Source organism: Octopus bimaculoides, chromosome 1 (assembly GCF_046866305.1).
Source record: "Octopus bimaculoides isolate indiv1 chromosome 1, ASM4686630v1, whole genome shotgun sequence".
Classification (NCBI taxonomy): Eukaryota; Metazoa; Mollusca; class Cephalopoda; order Octopoda; family Octopodidae; genus Octopus; species Octopus bimaculoides.
In genome coordinates, this window is record NC_142928.1 from 72,211,021 (window position 1) to 72,235,168 (window position 24,148).

The following is a 24,148-nucleotide window of genomic DNA, read 5'->3' on the forward strand; positions in this document are numbered from 1 at the left end:
TCATGCAGCCAACAATGACATCTCCATTTACACTACACCATGTTAATAAAGCCATCCAATTTGGCAATGGTGACACATACTTCTGAAGTATATCAACATACTTCATGACCCAGTCAAATGACAAGTTGACCTTGCGACACTGTCATTCATTATCAATGTGTCCCATAAGAGCATCTCACAGAAATATGTACAGCAAATGTAAACTGAGATGTAGACGGGATCCCAGGTGGACAGACAGAATTTAAGTTTCATTGATATAGATGTATCCAGCTGGTTTGCTATACAAATTTATTTAGCGGATGAATAGTGTCGCAGTTCCTTGAAAACTCATTTTGTATTTCTTTCCACTACTTTATACAGAACCCATGGAACCAAGAACTTGTAATAATACAAGGGCCAGAAATATGCTTCACACCAGCTAGACTGAAATTATTTCATCTCTCTGTTTATATGTATTTAGTAGAAAGTGAGTTATACATCTTTAGATTGTATACCTGACTTTCTACTATAAAATTAATGAATATAACGGAACGCTGAACTCCAGACTATCAACTTAAACAACACTTTATTCAGGTGGTAAATATATAAACATCTTTAGTTCTTGTTGTTACAGCTTCGTTGAATCTCCCATCCAGCTTATCTTTTGAACACATAACTCACCCATTCTACCTTCATTCTAGTGTTTCTATGATCTTTCCAGATCATATCCACATTGACAGTCACCCCTTAAGTTTTGCAACCTGATAGAAAGTGGAGTATTTCAGATGATATTTTGGCTATCTGATGTCTGTTTTCTGGATCTGAAAGGAAGAGAGGTGGTGTGATTATTTGATATCAGTCGAGGGATGTTTATAATTAGTCAGATGTTCACACTCAACCATCCCACTTGTGTAGACCTGAATACAAAATTAGTTATTATGATTATCAAGATTTTATGGTTTTATTAGCTAAAGCCACTTGCTATAATCATTACTTTACAGCCTGTAGTGTGTACATTTTATTGTACCATAAGTACTAGAAAGGTTATCCAACTAGATTAAAGTGTCCTTTATACATTGTGTCATTTTTTTTATTCACAGTTACTGCTTTCTTTAGATAGCTTACGTTTGTCATGAGTTGCAGAGTTCACTTCTCCCTTGTGAGGATTTTATTCAGAGTTTTGACTCTCCTACTCAGGCTTCTTTCATAATGGCTGAAGAGCAACGTTTCTCTGTAGCATAGTATGTCAGTAGAAAGTGAAAGAGCTTTATACGATGTGGTTGTTTGGCTCTGGGTTAACCTCCATGAGCCAGTCAAGACCACATGCATGATCGCCTAGAAATTTTCTTGACAAGCTAGTTGAATTAATGACAACAGTTATACAAGGGGGTGCTGAAAAGTTCCTGGTTTTAAGAGTGTTGCAAAAGGTCTGGTTGGAGGCCCAACCTTCTGAGTCCTTTTACAGGGCTTAGAAAAACTGAAGGACTGCTGCAATAAGTATGTGAATCTGAGCAAGGAATTTGTTGAATAAAATCATAATCAACTGACACTCCTGTATTTTCTTTTACCCAAAGCTATGAACTTTACAGCATCCCCTTGTACTTGTCATCATGAGGAGTGAGGTAGGATAGTTATGTCTGTCATTCTACTGAGCAGACGTATTTACTAAACAGGAGGGAAATAAGTGAATTTCTTAGTAGCAGCAGTAAGAAATTATTTTTCTCTTAGCTTAATTTTATATCTCTTGTTTTTTTTTGTTTTTTTTGCTGTCCATAAAACCAGTACGAAGGATCGTCCTCTATCTTGGAGTGGCACTTTAGTATTTTTCCCAGTTAGCTGTGCAGAAATATAAATAAATTAACAAATAGTTCAATATGTCTTTTGTGGAGCTTCTTCATGGAGGTAGCCAATAAGAGAAGAGAAATTTTAAAGAAAGAATCTGGTCAATTTTTATAGTGATAGTAGTAATAAATAATCATCCTTAGTTTAATTTCAGGTCTATGAATATTGATAGGAATCACTTTAGATATTGTGAGCAGGAGGCAAGACAGCTGGGAGGGTAAGTATTGCATACAGAGGATGGCAGTTAACAAAACACATAAAAAAGCTATCCAAATGGAAGGAATTTGCAGAAGAAAAGGACTGAATATTATATGGAATGAAGTGGTGCAAGTGACTCTCAGAAGACTAAATCTCACAAAAGAGATGACAAAGGGCTGCAAAACGTAGAGAGTGACACTTTGCTAGAGAGGACCTGTTTAACACATGCAAGCATAGAAAACAGGCACATGACAACAAAGGTGGCAATGCAATGGCATCAATTGTGCACACATGTGACATCAAATTGGTTGAGTCATAAGAGAATCTAATAGAATGTCTTATGGTATTTGTTCCAGCTCTCTCCACTCTGAGTTCAAATAGGTAAACTTTGCTTTTCATCCATTTAAGGTTCATCATCATCATCGTTTAACGTCCAATTTCCATGCTAGCATGGGTGGGACGATTTGACTGAGGACTGGTGAAACCGGATGGCAACACCAGGCTCCAATCTGATTTGCCAGAGTTTCTACAGCTGGATGCCCTTCCTAACACCAACCACTCAGAGAGTGTAGTGGATGCTTTTACATGTCACCCGCACGAAGGCCAGTCAGGCGGTACTGGCATGACTAACCAAAGTATCAGTCCAGGAAAGAGGACAGTCTTCAACATGATCCCAACTAAACCAAGAGCCATGCATCTAATAATTAGTTAAGCTATGTACATTTGTGCTGAAGCAGTACATTATCTAAAATATTTGAAAGGAAGATGCCATTAGTAACTGGGAGCTTTTTACCCATCTCTGCAATATCTACAATGCTACCACCACAAAAACACAGAATGTCTTCATGCACAATCTAAGAGCTTCCCTGCATTCTTAAATTCCTTGCAAAACAAGTCTTTATCTACTTGTTGGCTCTCTTAGCTGTACTCCTGCTCAAAAAGCCTTTACATTTACTACCTTTGTCTACAATTCTACACAAGTCTTGGAAAAAAAACCCTTCTTTCACTACACAGTCTCACCTCTGTGCTTGAAAATTCCTCTGATCACTCCAAATCAAGAAAGTAACCATCACTCTCAAACAATGCACTTTAGTGCAACCTCCTTCCTACAGGAATCTATTCCAATCTTTAAAAACATGTCAGTGTTTCTAATCCCTAGAAAGAGAACCTCTCTGACTTTGCTAACCACCATGTCAATCTTAATCCAAACATCTGAAAACAGTTATTTAATAATTAGTCCATGTTCAGCTCTCTTCCGTCACGTTCAGTATAGTTATGAAATTTTATGTGAAAATGCATTAGAGAAATGATTGAAGAACAATATTTGCTTGATCATTTATTATGTCGATTACAAATATTAGTTGTTTCAATATATAAGATATATGATCGTTACCAGCGTCGCCTTCCTGGCACTTGTGCCGGTGGCATGTGAAAAGTCATTCAAGCGAGATCGTTGCCTGTGCCGCTGGACTGGCTCCTGTGCAGGTGACACGTAAAATACACCATTTTGAGCGTGGCCGTTGCCAGTACTGCCTGACTGGCCTTCGTGCCGGTGGCACGTAAAAGCACTCACTACACTCTTGGAGTGGTTGGCGTTAGGAAGGGCATCCAGCTGTAGAAACTCTGCCGAGTCGGATTGGAGCCTGGTGTAGCCATCTGGTTCACCAATCCTCAGTCAAATCGTCCAACCAATGCTAGCATGGAAAGTGGACGTTAAACGATGATGATGATGATACAACTTCAAGTTGTTTGTAGATCTCTGGTCCATTCTGTATAATTAGTAGTTTCATCTGTGATGCTAGTGAGAAAGACAGAGTAAAAGGAATGCATGCAGATAGAGTTGTGTTCTCATACTCATGACAGGACATACCCGAGGTGAAGGAGTAGCCATGCTTATATTAGTAGGCACTGAATTACCAAAAGAAATCAACTGATATTTATTTTACTTATTAAAAATGGCCAACTGAGAACCACAAGGTTCTTCACTGTATCAGTTTTGACCCATAAATGCATGGAAAAATCAACTCTAATCTCTAACACTCTAGTTATGCTTTTTTAACACTACAACAGCCTTTATTCTTTTGAAAAGCAGCTGCATCCCGTCTCTGTGAACTATTTTACCCAGGTTATGTAAGAACTGCAATTTTCTTCACCTGCCATTTTTACTATCTACAAGATGAACATTTGGTTTCAGATTTTGATAGAAGGCCAGCGATTTCAAGGGAAAGGGTAAGTCAATTATATCAACTGGTACTTATTTTATTGACCCTGAAAGGATGTAAAGCCAAGTCTACCTCAGCAGCATTTGAACTCAGAACATAAAGATGGATGAAATGCCATACTTCAAGCTGAATATTAGCCACATCAATATCACCGGTCTAGGTGGGGGTTACAATGGTCATAGATAATGCCCCAATTAAAAAAAAAAAAAATCAAGACTTCATATCCTTTAATCTTTAATTCCATCGAATTGTATTTGCTTAATCTTTATACTGTTTGAAGTAAGGAGATTATCTATTTTGATCCTTCCATCAGTTACACCTCATTTATTGAAGATAGTATTTGAGCTGTCAACATTATATTTTCCAATTCTTTTATGTTTTTTTTTTAACATTAGTAATATCATGGCATGATAAAAATAATAGTGGGTATTGTTATCTCAGAAATTACTTTATTGATCTGACTGTCCAAGTATTTATTAGATTAGTTTTTGTTTCCAATAGCTCATACTCTTTATTATTATATAGATCATGGTTCCAGGTTCAGTCCCTGAGTAGCAACTTGGGCAAGTGTCTTCTACTCCAGCATTGGGCCAACCAAAGCCTTGCAAATAGATGGAAACTGAAAGAAGCCCCATTGTCTCCAACCACTGCTTGACAACTGGTTTACATCCCCGTAACTTAGTTGGTTGATAGAATAATCATAAAGCTTAAAAGAATAAGTACTGGGGTGGATTCATTCGACTAAAACCTTTCAATGTGATGCCATGGCTTTGTAAAGGCATTCTTTTTCTCATGTGATGGTGTAAAAGCAAAAGATTTCAGTTACAACACATGCTGTTGCAAACAAGTCAAAGACAAAAGGCATCCACTAACATCATCATCATTTAACATCCACTTTCCATGCTGGTATGAGTTAGACTGGAACAAGTAAGGGGAGGGTTACACTTGGTTCCAGTGCAATTTGGCACGATTTCTATGGCTGGATGTCCCTCCTAACACCAACTACTCCGAGAAGGTAACAGGTGCTATTTACCTGACACTGGCAACAGCCATGACTAATTTCATTTGGCTTGACAAGTGTAGCATATTGCAAAAATGTATTTTCTGTTGATTCCATATAACACTGAAGTCAGTCAATAGCAAATGTTTATCAGTTTTACAGAATTCCATGCCACAGCAAAGTTTTCAGGAATGCAATACCTACTTTTATGAGGAATCTTTTTCACCTAGCATTTGTTTTCTATGCTGGCATGGGTTGGACACTTTGACAGGAGCTGCCTGTCGTGGCAGAGTCATACTGTTTTAATACACACATACATGCAACAGAATTTTAAACAGCTCTGATAATGGACGGAATCAACATCTATTGACAAGGTTGCAAAAGCAATGAAAAGTTTTCTAAGACAAAAAACAAAATGGAAATTGAACCGGTGAGTGTGTTAGATGCTGACCAAAGTATTCTTGTGGAATGTAACTAAATGAAGCTTGCTTTTCAACATAGTCCCCCTTGCAGTTCACACACTTCTTCCATAATTGTAATTTTTGGATCCCATTGGTGAAGAAGCTCTCATTCTGATGGACAAAAAAAAGCCATCAGCAGTAGATACATCATCGTCACTGCGATATTGGTTCTCAGCCAAGTGATTTTCCTATATTGAGAACAGATGATAGGGCCAAATCAGTACAGAGTGAACAATTAGTCTAAAACCAGAGTCACGCACAGTAGCCATTGAAACCAAGGACCTGTGTGTTGGGGCATTGTCCTCATGAAACAAGACCCCTTTCATCAATGGATGCCTGTATGAATACATATGGTTGAAAAAAAAAAAAAACAAAGGTGAAAGAGCAACAAATAAAAAGTATTAGTTTAATACTCAGGAAAAACAGAAGTTCTTAACATTTTGAACCTACACGAGCAGAAAAAAAAAAGTCTCTAAATTAAATGGTTTCAAGGGCATGCTGAAACAAACGGAAGATGGTTTGAGGAACAGGTGGCAAGGGAGACAACAATGACCTAAAAAAAATAACTATTGTTCAAAGCTGGAAATGGATTGGATGGTTTGATAGGATCCAACAGGTTCAAAGACTGCATCATGCTCCACTGTCTATGGTATGATTTCTACTGCCATCCATTTAACAGTATGTAGTGGGTACTGAGCTGCTAAATTATTGGGATGTAAACATACGAACACCAATTGTCAAGTAGCATTGAGGGACACAAGTATAAATATATATTTGAAGTCAGTAGGTTTTTCAATCAATATATTCTGATTACCTGTTATCTTCTGCAGGAGTTTGAGGGTCCTGAGATAAGCCCTTACCACCTTCTGCAAGCTCTATTCACATGTAAGAAATTATTAGTCATGACTGTATGACCAAAAGCTTATCTCCCCTACATGGTCTCTGCACAGTACATTGGATAAATACCCCCTTCAGTCAGGAATGACAATGGGACTGCACCTAGAAACATGTCTGTGCAAAGTTGTTTATGGAACAGTTGCCCATGCATACCAATAGTTATCTACGGAAAAGGAAGGTACAACTTGGCACCAGTGATGTAAACTAGTTTCTACAGCTTTGTGAACTGGGGCAACATGAAATAAAGTATCTTGCTCAAGAACACAACACAGCCTGGTCTGGAAATGAAACTCACTACCTCTTGATTGCAAGCCCTGTACTAACCTATCTACAACACAGGTTAACCAGTCTTCTGAGTGGATTTGGTAGTTAGAAAATGGAAAGAAGTCCAGTGTGTGTATATATATATATATATATATGTGTTAGGAAGGGCATTCAGCTGTAGAAACTCTGCCAAATTAGACTGGAGCCTGGTGTTGCCATCCGGTTTCACCAGTCCTCAGTCAAATCGTCCAACCCATGCTAGCATGGAAAGCGGACGTTAAACGATGATGATGATATGTATGCATGTGCTAAGAGTGCTTCTTTCCTTGTCCAGGAATCACTATTTTCTGTGGATGGCATCTAATCAACATAGTGATTCATTAAAATTTTTCATGCTCTCAAGTTAAATGATTGTCATCAACATAGTGTAGTTTGCTGTATAAAAGAACTTTAAGAAACATACATGGATGGTAAATGATATGCTTGCAACTCTTGTCAAGGCATTGCATACTAATTGTAAATAAGCTTCAGTAGTATACAAAGTGATGCTTGTTATGCATTTGACAATAATCTGAACGCGAAAGGATTAAACAATGGAAGTGTTTGATAAAACAGCCTGCTACCATTCAACAAAAAAAAAACAAAAAAAAAAAACCCAACAGAATTTCCGGAATTAACATTTATTCATCTATCTCAAGAATACCTAATAAAGTCTCTGAGATGGACCCATTGTTGATGTGATATACAGGGCTCGAACATTTTGCCAATTCTTCTTCAGTAACGACACCAAGAAATTGATAGCAAGACTGATGTTGGAATACAGCTGATCAGGCTTCATCTTCACATGACCAACGCACACAGATAGACAGAGCACCTAGTGGAGGGAAAAAAATAAACAATCAATATAGATTCAACAAAGCCAGTCACTTAAAACTGAGCAGCACATTTAAATATTGACTCATTTCAATATACAATAGCTATGAACAATGACTATACAAAAGAATTCGAGAAGGAAATCTAATATTCTATCCATGAAGTCATAAAATGAGTGAAGACAAAGCTGTTTAAATGGCAGTGATAACAATTTAGTAAAGAAAAAAAAAAACAAAAAAAAAAAAAAAAAACTGAAAGAAATGAGATATCATCATAGGAGAGGGGCAGGTTTTTTTTTTTTGCACATCCATAATCCCTGGCATATCAAACGTAGGAGTCCGAAAAAAAAAAAAAAAAATCCAAGGAAAGGTGAGAAACTGCATTAGCCCCAATGTGTAAATTAAATAGACATTTTATGAGAAACAAACAATATTTAATAAGGGGCCCAAATGTAACCCCTCCCCCAATTTTAAATTTTTTCATCCATTCATGTCTATTTATCCCATCCCTATCGGTTTATTCATAAAATATATTTGCCAACTAAATGTGGCGGTGTTGCTTTTAGCCCTAGGAAGGCATTCATATCTATCTTTTTTTTTTTTATACACCTATCTATATGCTTATTGAATTTAAAAGCTTCAAAACGTGGTTTCATGCATATCCGGAGTCTAATAAAAAATTTCGAAAAAATCCAAAATTTTAAATGGGAGAGTGGGGAAGGGGAGTGGCGGTTAAAATTTTTTTCTTTTTGCATATTCGTAATCTGACATCTAAAACGTAGGGATATGGAAAAAAAATCCGTTGCTTTTGTAATTTTAAAACTACAGAGTAATAATGAAGTGCTTAAGAAACACAAACTCACCTTCCTCATTTGGAATTTAATAGTAGCTTTGCAATCCTCCACCTTGTTAACTATAGACTCTCCATGGGAGATTGGTGTCGGGAATTTACCAGCTTTGTTCAAACCAGGACCAAGAATTCTTGGAATTTGTTTGATGAGCGAGTCGGAAGCAAGGAAAGCATCAAATTTTTTAGCTGAAAAATGAAAAGACACTAATTAAACCTTGGGAGAGGCATTATGCCGGTAATAAACACACGCACTGGTTCAGTCCTTTATTAATTCATATAGTTTTTTGTTAATTATTTCATTGCACTCTTCAGTAACTTGTCTCTCCACTTCCACCAATCGCCCTTGCAATGAAAACCAATAAACATGCCCTTGTAATATTGACACATCAACATCTAAAACAACAAAGAACAAAACTGATATACAGCCATAACCATCTAAAAACGAAAACTTATAAGCCTTTATGCCAACTGCTACAATTCAAATGTTTACTTCACAATGTAATTCCAAGATGTTTAAGTTCCCATACAAAGGATGCCAACAATACAGATTGTTTCGAAGTGAATAGCAATATTTTTTAAGATGCATACCCTCAATCCAATAGATCGAGGTTGGTTCAGCCACCTACTCTACAAGCAATGAATAAGACATACCCAATTTTTTAACAAGTTTCTTATTCTTGTTCAGTTTCTTCAAAGCGTCGGCATCCATACATTCAATGCTGTTTGCTTTAGCTTCATCAATATGCTGCTGATCACCCAAAAGGCATACCTTCAACTTGGGTCGTGGGATATACTTCAACCTGAAACAGGAAAATATAGCATAAGTAAAACATTCCAGATTAACCGATCACATTGCATGGGCTATGATAGCCCATTGCATGAACCTCCATATCAAACTCCCTTTGAGCACTAGACCACATATGCTTGAAAACTTTTTGCCAGGTGCCACAATACTTCCAAGTGACAAACTATTTCACTTTTCCTTCAACACCGACGTCCTTTGACATGTTTGCTTTACATTTACTCGAGGTGTCTAAAAGATTAGTCACAGAAATCCTTTTTCACCACCGGCTTTTTTTTTCTCAACATATAGACCACATCTAGTTTTAGTCCTGTTAATTTCTTAATCCGCAACAAGTATGGAAGCACCATGTTCTTCAACCGTCACCGATTTAACCGCGGTTAGATTGGGGAATTAAAATATTGGAATGCCGATTTTTCTTTGCAGATTCGTTACCTCTGCAGTAATTCTTTCACCTATGTCAACACGTGGCGTCCCAGATGGCAAACAAGTCCCTAACAGGGCGAAAACTTCTGGAATTAAGGTCACTAATTAGCATAGCATCATCCAGCGCAACGTAATGAGGTAACGTTACGCACTTGAACAGGTGCACTTTGAGCCCTCCGCTCACTTAATTTTTCTCTCCCATCTCACAAACAAGTAAAATCTACCATAGAGATATACATCATAGAAAGCATAAAACAAATATCAGCAAGACCAGAGTTGGCAGAGACGACTCAATTTTATGCCAGCAATAAAAAAATAACGAACATGGAAACGATTAAAGCTAGATAATGCGTCTACTCACCACAAGTACAAGTTCTGCTATACAGAGCGGTGCTATTTTTAAAAAAAAAATAGGACCTCCCCATTTAAATTTAAGACCCTGGGTAAAGGTCCGTAAGGTTTAGAAAAACCCAACTACCTAATAAGTGACTTATAGGAGGCGATATAACGACTTAAAAAAAAAAATTGACATGGTGGTGGGCATATGAAGGATTTTGCTAGCCTATACATTTTATCATACACATCACATATATATAGGCTAGCAATTTTTCTAAGAAATCAAAAAGGATAACTAAACTGTCGTATTGCCTGCCTCCTAGGAGTCTCTTTTATAGGTCGAATAAATAAAAAGATTGCTGTCCGTACTTTACTGTACCAGAAAACCTCTTATCTTTTTGAGGATCGTAGTTCTTCAGGGCGATTTGTAGATCTACGGATTCGGTAAACCGCCTCTTCTTTCTCTTAGAGAAGGCGAGCATCGCCGCAATAGCTTCCTGCAAAGTATCCTTCGTAATTTTACTACTGTAAAATAAAATAAAATATATACGTTCAGGTAGCTGTATCATTAATCCTACGTAATATGAACACAAAACTACGACAAATCAAAACGAGAAAATGAATTATGTTTAAGTTAAATTATGAAATATAGAAAATAAATTTTTATAATAAATATATATATATCTAAATTAAGAATAGATATATGAAAACTAAGCAATGAGAATTATAAAAAAATTAAGTATTTTTTAAACAAGATGCATGAAATTGGTAGAAGCGATAAATTAACGAACCTCATGGTGATAAAATGTAGTATCGGAAAGACTGATTTATGGTAAGACCGACGCAATGATGACTTCCTGTATTTTCGACAAAACTCGGTAAATTCCGGAAGCCGAGAATTATTGAATTCTCTAGAAATTTCTCATTTTGTTTACTTCATTCAATCTCGCATTAATTGGCGTGTTTTGCAATTAGTTTTCCTGATTGTAGTTATAGAGGGATTTCTAATGGGTGTTTGTTATATATATTTATATTTTTTTTACTTATAACAAAGGCGTGATGTAATTTCAAGAAAGTATTTCTTATATCTCGAGAAAATTTAAGTAATTTATGCAATTTAAAAAATAAATTCTGATATGTATATAATTTATAACTTATTGATACGAGTTACAAGTAAATAAGATAGACAGGATTTTGGTTTAATTTTTTAAATTTTGTATTGTTTAAATTAACGAAATTGTTTATTAACTTTGTACATGTAGTTACGTCCCTTTACCTTTTGAGTTCGAATCCCCCTGAATTAAGACTTTACTTTACGCTCTACAGGGGTCAGCAAAAAAAAAAATGTGGCGATTAATTTCGAACCCCACTAAAAATTCGGGTTTTGTGCCAGTGCTAAAACTTATTTGCGTGATCGAGTGGCAGGATTAGTTGAGCACCGGACAATGATTTGCGGTATTTAGTTATGTGGCCTGCCGTTTTAAATCCCTAAACTCTGCCGGGGTCGAGTTTTCATTATCGTATTTAGCAGTCGATTTGAAATTCTATTAGTCTGGTACTTGGATCGGTAAAATCTGACTGCCCTCGCACTCAAATATATAACCTTGTGTCTATTACTGTATACTACTTTTATCGTTATTGAATGTATGAGCAGAAAGCAGGAACTCATTTTTAATAATCTAAAATTTTACGTAAACCACATGTCATTTTCATTAATTATACAAATTGAATTTTTTCTGCAAATAATCAGTTTTTGTTACAGAATTAAATTATTTTGAAAATAATTTCTCGATTCATTTTTTCAAATTAATTTCCATTCATTTTTATCGAAAACAAAATTAAGGTTTTATTAATTATATAGAAAAAGGTCGCAGATATATGTAAAACATCCTCAAATGTCACTTCCGTATGTGTAATTGTGTGTACACATAAGTGTGTGTGTATACATAAGTGTGTGTATGTGTATCCACCACGAGATCTCGTAATTTATCGTTCACTGCATTAGCAGTAGAGTTGATCAGGGACTTAAATACTACTAAAATACCATGATACCTCTGCAAATTTGTCTTCAAACCTGTTTATTCGGGGGCGTTAATTTTCCCCTTACGTTCAAAATCTGTAAAATTGATCGAAGGTAGGAAACCTAGAATCTTTAACAGCTGACATTTCCAGCTGCATGTTACTTCAACCATGCTGCTATTTGGTAGTTTGTTAACCAGCGACTTTGTTGTTATTGCTTCTGCCTGTTCGTCCCTACAGCTCTTGCCCTCTTCGGAGCCACGGCTTCTGTCTTCTCTTTCTTTGAGTCTCCACCACCACTCATTTACTTCAATAACATCTTCCGAATATAAAGCAAACACTTTCTTTGATATTTCTTTGTCTTCGTGTGGTCACAGAAACAACAATTTGGTTGTATTACGTCTCTTAGAATAGTTTTCTCTGCTTTCATCTTAACGTTTCTTAGTAATTTAGGTACCTCCCACGACGCTAGACGATGCTCCGATGTTCCTTCGTAAATGTTGGCGAGAGAATTCATAAAATATATTGCTCACTAATCAAAACAAACCATTGCCCAAAACTGATACTCCTTATGTAAAATTGAATTTATATATTCCGTAATTGTTGTTGATTTTCTACCTTTATCGTTACTAATCGTGACTATATCTTTATCATGTTATCTTGTCCTATAATTCTACGAAAAGCGCTTTCATCCTTCAGTAAATAAACTTTGAATTCTGTTCGACAAAAAAGACAAAAAAGAAAAATTGAAAAAAATGTAATTTGGAGCCTTTTCATTTTCTAAAATTCCTGTGTAATTTAGTTTTCATTATATCCTGAATTATTAAATTGATAATCATTCTGCTGTCTTATCCCCATCCCTTTTCTTTGTAATTTACCCCCACAAATTACGTTTTTGTTCATTCTGTTACTATCGATTTTCCAATTTACCCTCATCTTTATATCATTTGTGTTATATTTACTGTTTCTTCCTAATTCTCCATGAATATGTAGTAGATTGTGCCATTCTTGGTAAACTTATCCTGGTTGTGTAGTCGAGTGTAATAATATGTGTAATAACGTCACTTGTAGCTAGCTACTGGTTTATTTGCCCAACATGTAATTACGAAAATTAAAATATGAAAATTCTAGGGGGGAAAAAAAAATTGCTATTGTTGTCAAATTTCTTCTTTTATAATTCTTAGAGACATGGAAAGATCTATTTTCATCAACTGCATACATTCTGTAAATTGTTTTACTAAAATATAACTATATTAAAAAGAAAGTGAAACAATATTGTGTAAGCATCAAACTAAAATAATACTCATCAGAAAGCAATTACATTCGATAAGCAACCACCCGATTACAGTGGTTTTACAAGTACAACTAAACGGGGAGACTAAACCTGGTACTAAACAACTATGGTGACTGGAGACAACAGGCAGCTCCTTCCAGCTGACGTGAGTTTATTTTCTGTTTTGTTTTCATTCTTTACTCTTTCTAGTTAATTCTTTTACTGTTTTTTTCCTATTAATTGTCAATATGGCGATATCTTATTTGACATTCTTTAGAATTGTCTAATTCTATGAAATTATTATTTTTAATGAATTGGAAATTATACCCATTATAATGCAAGAAATATGTAAATATAAAACAGATATTCACATGCATGTGCGTAAAGTTGTAGGTTTTCTTGTGTTTTTGCTCTGAGCTCTATTAACCTACGTATCAAGCTGAAATGTCAATAATCGTGTTTATTTATTTATTACTTAACTGACAATGGCATTGCATTTTATTCAGACCGCAACCATTCTTTTTGTATTTTATCGGTATCTTACCTATATTAAACTTAGTGTTTTCTTAAAAAACACAAAAACAGCCCCTTATTCTGAATATATTGTTGACAGTTCTCTTCCATTCACATGTGGTCATATATTTTACGACATTTTAAACTCTTAAGATCATACTCAAATCATAATTGTTACTGCACTCTATCTCTTGACCTATTAGTTTTCTCATATTACAGTTGCTGTTATTGCAAAGTTAATACTAACATGGCTGTGACTAGATTTCATTATATATATATATATATATATATATATATATATATATATATATATATATATATATATATGTATGCATGTATGTATGTATATATAGGTGTGTGTGTATGTATTAGTTTCAGTTCTTATAGTCTTTATTCCACCCCTCTTTTATATCGCAAACCTTTACGTCAATATCTGCGAAAATTTATGATGATCATCTTTATTGCCATAAATGGATGCATTCGTTTTAGTAATTTTTAAAAATGTATAAATACATTCATTTTGGTACGTATCTTTGGTTAAGCGCCTAGTACAAAATTGTCTGGTTAGAAAAACGCTTATATTATTCGATTTTATTCGTTTGTAATACTTTAATTTCAGTGGTAATATAGTTCCTGTTTTTTTTTTTTCATTTTATTTTGTTATCTAAGGCTTTTCATTAGGCCAGAACAAGCAGTATATTTTTGGTTGATGATATTTTAGTCAGCCGACTTTATGGCTATTTCTGTTTTAGAGAAAGTTCTAAGACCTACGAATTCAGCTTGATATGATGCAATGCGTATTTGGAGAGGAGTTGGCTAAGTCTGCAAATACGTAAAAAATCACGTCTTGGTTCAGGAGTTTCGTGGTCTCCTAGCAACAACACAAAGTACTCTTTTTTATACTTACTAAAGTGAACTTGTACACAATTATTGTGGCACTGTACAGATTTATTTTCATCAATTTATGCTATTTAAATTTTTAAATAATTAAAATTTTTATGTATTTCATTTATTCTGTTGGAATGTATACTTAGTTTATTAATCTAGTACAACAAACGAAACGTCTGGAGAGGATAGAATTATTTTTAGCATGAGCTGGATTATGATATTTTGTTGTGTCTGGGAAGAGTCATACAGTCTTAATGCCATATTAACACACCGGTTCGATTTCCACTCAATGAAAACATCCATTGACAAGGTTGCAAAAGCAACGAAAATTTTTGAAGAAAAAATATAGGTAATAAATGAGTGGAAATCGAACCGGTGAATGTGTTCGATAATGGCATTAAGGCAGTATGGCTCTCCCCAGACACAACAAAATTTGCTTCAGCACACGAATTCACATAAAGAACTTGCAAACCAGATACAAAAACGAAGTGGATTATGATATTTTCCTTATCAATTGAAAACTTTATACTGTTTTACTGAACTGCCAAATATCTACAATAACTATAATATATTCGAGAAAAATTAACATGAAACAGTAAAAATAATCTAAATGGCAAATTGTTTTTAAAATTTAGTCAGCAAATTTTGGTTTTCAGTTAAGATCTCAGATTCTAGCTTTCAAATTCAAGCTCTATAAGTTGATTGTCCAGTATTCAATCCAGTTGATCAGGTTAATCTGGTACACACTCAGCTATTCACATGAAATATTAGACTATGTATTGGTTGTTCTTTATAATGTTAACTGTTATAGAGTATGTAATATATATTTTACAGCAAAGATATACTTTATTTCTAATGGGATAAGAAACAACTAATGTTTAACCCTTTTGTTACCATATTTTTGTTTAGATGCTCTGTGTTTCTTTCAATTGATTTTAAATATAACAAAGAATTTAGCAAAATAATTTAGTTATCATTAAGCTAGTGTTAGGAACATAAATTGTGACTAAGGTTTGGTGGAAGATTTTAATTCAGAACTTTTGAAAACAAGATGTACTACAAATCCAGGGGTGGTTTCAGGTGGGTTGGTATTAAAAGGTTTAAACCTGTCTGCTTCTCTTAACTAGATGATAACTGTTACCTTAGTTTTCAAGTGATACCAAGTTATATGGTCTTGAGTTTTGAATCTGATTGAGTTCCATTATTTTAAATCTCAACGAGGTATATCATCATCATCATCATCATCGTTTAACGTCCGCTTTCCATGCTAGCATGGGTTGGACGATTTGACTGAGGACTGGTGAAACCAGATGGCAACACCAGGCTCCAATCTAATTTGGCATCCAAGCAAGCATAATCCGATGATAATTATGATATATGTAATAAAAAAAAACTATACTTAGTAACATATTGCTTCTTTTAGTTTCAAATATTAGTGCTTTATCATGCAAAATGTCTAATTCTTTTTTTGTATGATGTAGGTCTCTTCTGTGCAGATGCCTTTGTTCTCATTACAGAACCAATTTCTGAGGGGCAGGGCAATCTTTTTTGTCCAGTAGCTTGAAGAAAACAGATGTTTGATATCTTGAAAGGGAATAGGTCAGCAATTGATATATGTACAAGCTCTACTGCAATCAATAAATATGAAAGAGTTGTAGTGGAATTTCAGGTAGACTCAGTAAATTGACATTTAAGTACACCAAATGCCTTGATCAGTTAGTAGTATTAGCTAACCATGTACTGAAAACCATTGGCTACAATAATGGGTCAAGTCTGTTAACTAGGTGATATAATACAACATGAAAGAATAATAACTGGATGAATTTTCAAGATCTATTTCTTCAAATTCCAAGTAATTAGATACAACCTGAGAGAATTTTTACAGTTGGATTTGATAATAACAACTAAAGAGATACTAATTATCTCATCTAAACCATAAAAAATTATGCAAACTTAATTATATGTCTTGCTTAAAGAAGAAATATTATGTAATCAGTATACTTAGTCTTATAATTTCCTAATTATACTAATTATTTTTGACTGGATAAATTAATAACCTTCTTGACTTCTGTATTATTAGATTTTGGGATTGAAATATTTTCTAACACACATTCATTCTAGTAATGGAAGGAAAGTTTCCTTTTCAACCAAGTTAAATATTTATGTTGAACTAATGGTCTATTTCATTTTTGGATTTGGTTTGCAAGATTCTTTATGTGAGTTCATGTGTTGAAGCATATTCTGTTGTGTCTGGGGAGAGTCATTTTCTTTTTCTGCCTTATGATTTAACACACTCACCAGTAAAATTTCCACTTATTCCTTATTTTTATTTTCCTAAAATTTTCATTGCATCTTACAACCTTTTCAATAGCCTTGACTCTCAAGACTATTGAAAAGGTTGCAAGATGCAACGATAAGTTTAGGAAAATAAAAATAAGGAATAAGTGGAAATTTTACCGGTGCGTGTGTTAAATCATAAGGCACAAAAAGAAAATGACTCTCCCCAGACACAACAGAATAATGGTATATTTTTCCAGGCTAAATAGTTTCTCACATCTAATAAAATCCTCTCCATCATAGATATTTCACCAAACTATCAGTTACTGTTAATAGATGTGTATTTTCAGAACTAAAGTGATGTACAAGGTATTTTGTATTTCAAGCTTTAATTGAATATGAAGAGCATTTATCAAAATGTATCCCATTGTACCAGAAGCTCAATTCCATGCTTATACTATTTGGCTGGCTTAGAGGCCAAAAAATTTCCTGCACACATTTTCAACCACATCCACATTGTCGAACTTCTGTCCATGCAAGAAATGAGCTCAGAAAAGGTGGAAATCTAAAGTCTAGACTGTATGTAGGGTGGGGCAACACTCCCAACCCATCAATTTCCTCAAGTTTGAGCTTGGTCACGTTGGCAGTGTGTGCTGGGACATAGTCATGCTGTAAGAGTGCATACCTTCAACTGACCAATGGCGAGTAACAAGCTTACACTCCTTTGAAATTCCACCAAACACACAATATGATTTCCTGTTCGAACTGACCCTGTTTGACAAGTTCTGAAGTCTGGCTGGAATGAAACCGTTGATTTCTCTTAGGATTATGAAAATACATTCATTTTTCATCCTCAGTTACAATTTGATGCCAAAAATGGGCATCTCTAGGATTTGCCAGCAGTTGTTTGAAAATGTTCACACATTGTTGAGCCTGGTCATAGGTCAGTTGGTGATTAGCTTCTCGTCAGCCTCATGGAAATGTCGATTGATGGTGTTTTGTGAAGGACCAAGTTCTGCCAATAATGTATGAATGCTTGTGCTTGGCTGATGTTCAGCCATTTCAAGCAAGGTCTCATCATCCTCAGAAGGTTTCTCTGACCTTGACTTGTCTTTGAGGCTGTGGTCACTTTCCTTGAAATGTCTGAACTAGTTTTGTGCCACACATTCATTGACAGTTCCTGGGCCTTCCACATAAATAATTTCTTTTGCCAATGCCCTTGCACTAATTCTTTTTTTCCATAAGCAGTGTAAAATGGCACTAATTGCAATTTTTTTCACCACTTATCAAAGCTTTAAAATACTGAAGAAACAATCAATGTTTCTTATATTTGAAAATAAAGAGTAAATAATTCAGCATCAATTGGATAACAAGTATCAAATTAATGATATAACATGGAAATACAAGTTACCAAAAATCATCAGTGAAACCTTAAAAACTTTTGACTCAACCTGGTATGTATTTGTGTCCGATCTTTGCAACATTGACTGAGAGCTTGCTAAGAAATATATTAGTTCAGTTTTCAAAAAGAAAGCACTATTATTTCCAGGTAGAAGGCTTCTATTTCTATTTACTGCTATATTTATGTAATTATACGAACAACGTTTTTTTTTCACATTATTTTGTGATTTCATGATAAACCTGAAGGTTTCTTAAAGGTTAAAAGTTGTATTGAACTTGTTCTTCATCAAAGCTGGCAGGTTTTTCCTTTTATAGCTTTTTTTTTTTCCATATTTTTGATGAGCTTTTCCTTGTTGAAGAAAGGATTTGACATTTTCTTGATCTTGATAGTTAATTGTAAATGTGTAAGTTACCAGTTGTTGCCATGGCACTAGGTTAGTACTTTGCTTTTGTAATCACAGTCGATGCTTAGTTTAATTTTGAGGGTTAGTATTTATTTTCAGTGAGATTAAACAATTTTTTATTTTTTCATACAGTTACACTACTTGTACATCTGTAGTTTTATTGATACCTCTATAGCAATAAATACTAGGAGATTTGAACATTAAAAGTTATCATAGTCCAGTGATTCCCAGTTTTATCTATAGCCCACATCCTAAGAAAATATTTAATTGATTTTCACACTCCTACAAAAATTGTCACATTTGAAAATGAGATTGTTAATTTTCCTAATAGCTGATACATTTTTTAAACTGAACAACATAAATTTCTTTGGATGAACTAACCGAACTGAGAAAAATATCTTTTGGTTGACTACATAAAACGCATATGTAAACTAAGCAATTAGAAAAAGCTTTTAGTAGTGAAGGTAGTCACAATTGTCTACATAAAATTCAATGAAGCTACTTTGTTGTTGCTTCCCATTCATGACTTTATCAAAACTTGAGACTTCCTTGTTGGTTGTGGTCTACAGGTCTGTTTGTGGATTCTAAGATTTTGTCTTGATTGACAAAAGAAAACTGAATATAGATTCATACAAGTATGTCGTTCCATATAGAATGAGGACAAAGGTTTTGGTTAAATAAATCTGCATGTATTGAGTAATGGAATTCTTAGTTGCTGACAGAATTTCAAGTTATCTATAATATAATAGGAGGAAATGTTTCCAGTTCATTCTACTGATTACCTGGTTTATCCCTTTTCACTTTTATTAGCCTTTCAGTTCAACTTTCTGACTGCTCTGTCAGTTTTTGTAAACATTTATATCCAAATTTGTATGACATTGCTATCAGCTGTATTGAACAAACCAGGGAAGAAGGATGTCATGTAACTGATAAAATTTTGAGTTTTTTGAAGGAAGTTCTGTATATGTATTGTTTCCATTTATTTTGCAGTGTGGTAGGAAGTCTCAGAGATTATTGCACATTTCAATTAATCAATGATGAAGGCTTTCCTTTTGTTGATTTCAGTTTTAACAGTTTCTTCCTGTTTGCTATTATATACTTTGTCAGTATTTGAAACACTTAGTGCTGATATAAAATGAAGGGCAACAAATAGACACCTTTACATTTATTCTTTATTTTCCACAAAGGATTCAATATTTGTCCTGTCTTAAACTTTCCACTGTCAGTTTTGTCTGATGCTAACAGAATCTCTCTGCAGACATCAACTTTCAATATGAAGTTTTTTGGAATTGTCCTGTAGTGATGTCATAGCCTAAACGCTTTAGCATTCAGATTTTTCTGTCAACTGTAATGCTTATTCATTTATACTGTTTTGAATTAATTATGCATTATTTTGTAGCTTTGAGAGTTTGAGGATATGATAATCTGTTTTTAGAATGATTTTCTAGAGTAAGTGTGAGAGGCCAGATTTGACCAGTTTGAGCATAAAACAAGTAGAATATTTTGGCCAGATATTGCTAGTTTAAATGCTAAAAGGTTAAAATGTTAACATAGATTATATATGCATAAACTTAATTTTTGGGAAAAGGAACACTCAGTAACTTCTTGCATTCCAAACAGTTTCTGACACTCTACAGTGCTTTACAATTGAGTATTGTTCTTGTACTCATGATGGTAAACTAGTTTTGATAATTCAGATCTTGTACTGCATTCACAAGGTTATCTATCATTTATCTTACTGACTTTGTAAATGAATCAAATATTTACTGTACGCTGTTGCTCTTAAAAATTATTACTACATACACAGCTCAACACTTTGTGCTACCTGTTCTGTGTTTAAGTGCTAAATTTAATCTTTTTTTGAGAACTACTTCATTATTAACCCTTTAGCATTATTCTGTCAAAAGTAATGCTTTTTTATTCACATTGTTTTGAATTAATCATTCATTTTCTTGTAGCTTTGAGATTTTGATGAAGTAACTTAATTTTTTAGAATGAGATTGTAGGGTTGGTGTAAGAAACCAGACCTGGCCAGTTTGAACATCAAACAGGTAGAATATTTTGGCTGGATATGGCTGGTTTAAATGCTAAAGGGTTAAACTTCATACTATTACAAATCTCCAATGTATGTATTAACACAGGCATTTCTTTGTCTTCAACTTTCATTAACATTAACAAATACTTCAAAAATTTTCAGTGTATATCAAATACATATACAGGCACAAATGTGGCTATGTGGTTAAGAAATTTGCTTCCCAACACTGTAATCCTGGTTTCAGACCCACTATGTGACTCTTTGGATAAGTATCTTCTACTAAAATACTGGGTCAATCAAAGCCTTGTGAGTGGATTTGGTAGATGGAAACTGAAAGAAGCCCATTGTATAATAAATATGTGTGTATGTGCATGTGTTTGAGTGTACCCTTGTCTAGACATAATTTGAGAGTTATAAATGAACATCATTGTCATACAAGTGAGACTGTTCATTTTCCCCTGTAAATAATGTCTGTCCACAGGGGAATATAAATGCATGGACACAGGTGTTGGTTGGCAAGAGGAAAGGCATCCAACTGCAGAAAATCTGACTCATGCAAGCATCAAAAAGTGGACATTAAATGATAATAATGATATATATATATATATTGCTTATGAGCCTTTCAATCATTTCATAACTTACTCTCTTTTAAAATCGGTTTTGAAAGAAAATTGTCTTTGTCAGCAGAAGTAACAACCACTTGTTTCTCATTAATTATTGATATAAAAACCAAACTTCTATTCTAATTATGTCTTTATAAATACAGTCCATTTTCATATCACAATGCAGAGTATTGTGTTCTAAGAAAACCAGGAATTTGGACGATACTGTACTGTGCAGTAGACTGATAATATATTTGTATATTGGATGCTGATTTCATCTTAACTCGGTAGAGCTTTGTCAATGTGAAAGATGTTTTGCTCAAGAAACTTATTTCAGTTTCGTTATGAAATAGTATTTCTGTGAAAGAATACAAAATCAAATGGAGTTGTATTGTTTCACAGACAACAGTGTCATTTGCTTCTAAAGTGGTAAGGTTTTTTTTTTTAAATGTTTAAGTGTCTGTGGAAAATAATTTTTTTTAGAAATATCTTTTATATTTCCAGGATGTTAAGTTTTTAAAATCTGCAGATCACTTTATCATGTTTATGCTTGTATTGTTTGACATCATCATATGTCTGTTTTCCATGGGTCAGATGGTTTGACAGGACCTGAACCATGTTCCATTGTCTGTTTCAGCATGGTTTCTGCAGTTGGATGCCACTTCTAATCCCAATCCCATTACAGAGTGTACTGGGTGCTTTTTTTTAATGTGGCCCCAACAAATTGTAATGGGTCTTCATTTAGTGGCAAGTACAAGTAATATTATATTAATGACTCACTGTAGCAATATTTGTTGGGTATGTAGTGATATCTTGAGCCAAGTTTTTTTTATTTTTATATATAACCTTGAGTTGTCCCATCCATGCCTTGTGAATGAAACTGTATGGCTGTCCATCAGCTGGACTGTACCTGTAGTTCAAGGCCTTGTCTTGCTGATTCTGCTTGAGAATTATATTGAAGATATACATGCCTGTGGAATATTCAGTCACTTACTAATTCAATCAGCCTGGTAGTTCAGTTGATCAAACAACTGATAACATACAGTCTGACGAGAGCGATTATATAAACTGTTTATAAAACACTTAAAAAATTTTTAAAGAATTTTTTCTTTAGAAAGAAGTTAGAAATCATTGAAATATTGTTTACATTATTAAACTTGAGCCACTGCTGGTTTTAATTATCACTTCTATTCAGGTATATGTTAAGATTCTTTGATTCTATTATATATCGCTCTATTTATCTGATTATAGAAGCAGTGACTTGAGGTTTAAAATAATCTCCATATAGATTTTACTTTTGTTCTTTTATGTTGTGTTGTTTTATCAAATTGTTTTGGTGTCAGATAAAACATATACGAGTAGTGCATTGGCTTGTCTAGTAAAGCTTTCATGTCTTATTATAAAGTTGGTAACATTGCTGTTTAATTGTCTTATTTTTTTTTTATTTGATATTGCAATTAGTGAACAATAACATCATTGATTACAGGTTTCCAATGGGTTAGTTGCTGGTTCACTGTTTGTCTGATGGCGAGAGATACAAGGGTTGTCTAACTCAGCAAAACAAAACTCACACAGGGTAATTTTCTTTGAAAGCACCTGTTTTTCAGGTTTCCTCACCAATGTTTACACCTTTTGACCAAAAATACATATTTGGATGTCCATATTGATATGTGTGCCCCAATATATATTTTTGTCATTAGATTATTCTTTGTTTGCATTGAGTTCCTTCACATCTAACACATGGAAATGGATACTGTGGTATATGTTTTGAATGATATTAATATACACCCCAACACATGCACACATTTGTGACAGGTTTCTACAGTGTTTCCTTGTACAGAATGTCACGTTTAAAATGTTGGTCAACCTTCAACCATGTGATTGTAAAGTGAACTTCTTAGCCACATAGCTATTAATCATTCACCAAATGGAAAAACTTATCTAGTTGGTTAACTTATTGTTGACACAGATTTTGAGATGATTGTTCTATGTTGTCTGGATTGTACCTTTATGATCATTTTGACGTCTCTTTCTATCCTGTCATGGGATGAATGCATATAATAATTTTTCTTGGTCTTTCATCATCTCTTCTATGAAGAGATCTAAGATTATCACTTCTTCCTAAGTCTTCCTTTGCACTTCTTTTTTCATTGTCCATTCACATTACATGTTCATAAGTGTAATTGGCTTGTTTGAACACATTAGCTGATGTCTGTAATGCCTAGCAACTCTGATCTCACTTCTGTTTTCTCTTTCTCATGCAGTTCACTAGATGATGCTCATTTAGCCTCTTTCAGTCCTCCACTGATTAGCAACAATCAATGCTCAGGTCCTGTTGCTATCAGCATCATGTTTCATAGATGTGCTCCACATCATCTTTCACATCATCATTCATTGTTTTCATTTACTGTTTGTTTTTCATGCTGGCTTGGGTGGAACAGTTTGATAGGAGCTGGCAAGGCCAGGAGCTGCATCAGGTTCCATTGTTTGTTTTGGCATGGTCTTTAAAGCAGGATGCCCTTCCTCATGCCAATCACTATACAGTGTACTGGGTGCTTTTTCTGTGGCACCTACACAGAGAGACAAA

At 34.4% G+C, this 24,148-nt stretch overlaps 2 protein-coding genes across 5 annotated transcripts in view; one reads left to right on the forward strand and one right to left on the reverse strand.

Annotated features, from left to right (window-relative positions):
- Positions 1 to 7,527: 7,527 nt before the first annotated feature.
- Positions 7,528 to 13,231, reverse strand: LOC106879035 (large ribosomal subunit protein uL1). Its single transcript, XM_014928440.3, has 5 exons — positions 10,941 to 13,231; positions 10,519 to 10,674; positions 9,237 to 9,385; positions 8,599 to 8,771; positions 7,528 to 7,737 (listed from the first exon to the last, which is right to left on the reverse strand). Exons 1-5 carry the CDS (start codon positions 10,943 to 10,945, stop codon positions 7,567 to 7,569), a joined length of 654 nt encoding a protein of 217 aa, XP_014783926.1. The 5' UTR covers positions 10,946 to 13,231; the 3' UTR covers positions 7,528 to 7,566.
- Positions 12,123 to 24,148, forward strand: part of LOC106879034 (ubiquitin carboxyl-terminal hydrolase 47) — an 88,040-nt gene continuing 76,014 nt past the window's right edge. The window contains exons 1-2 of one of the 4 annotated variants that reach the window (XM_014928438.3): positions 12,123 to 12,283; positions 13,353 to 13,607. In XM_014928438.3, coding sequence (XP_014783924.1) covers positions 13,569 to 13,607 — 39 coding nt within the window. In that variant the 5' untranslated portion in view covers positions 12,123 to 12,283; positions 13,353 to 13,568. Of the gene's footprint in view, positions 13,608 to 23,047; positions 23,138 to 24,148 lie in introns of those variants that run through there. The other 3 variants (XM_089352148.1, XM_014928439.3, XM_052967394.2) reach the window with 3 other exon arrangements.

Excerpts from the sequence above, each read along its gene's own strand:
- LOC106879035 (XM_014928440.3), bottom strand. Across the intron at positions 8,772-9,236 it reads GAAACTTGTTAAAAAATTGG|CTAAAAAATTTGATGCTTTC; the intron begins GTATGTCTTATT and ends TTCATTTTTCAG. Across the intron at positions 7,738-8,598 it reads TTAAATTCCAAATGAGGAAG|GTGCTCTGTCTATCTGTGTG; the intron begins GTGAGTTTGTGT and ends TCCCTCCACTAG.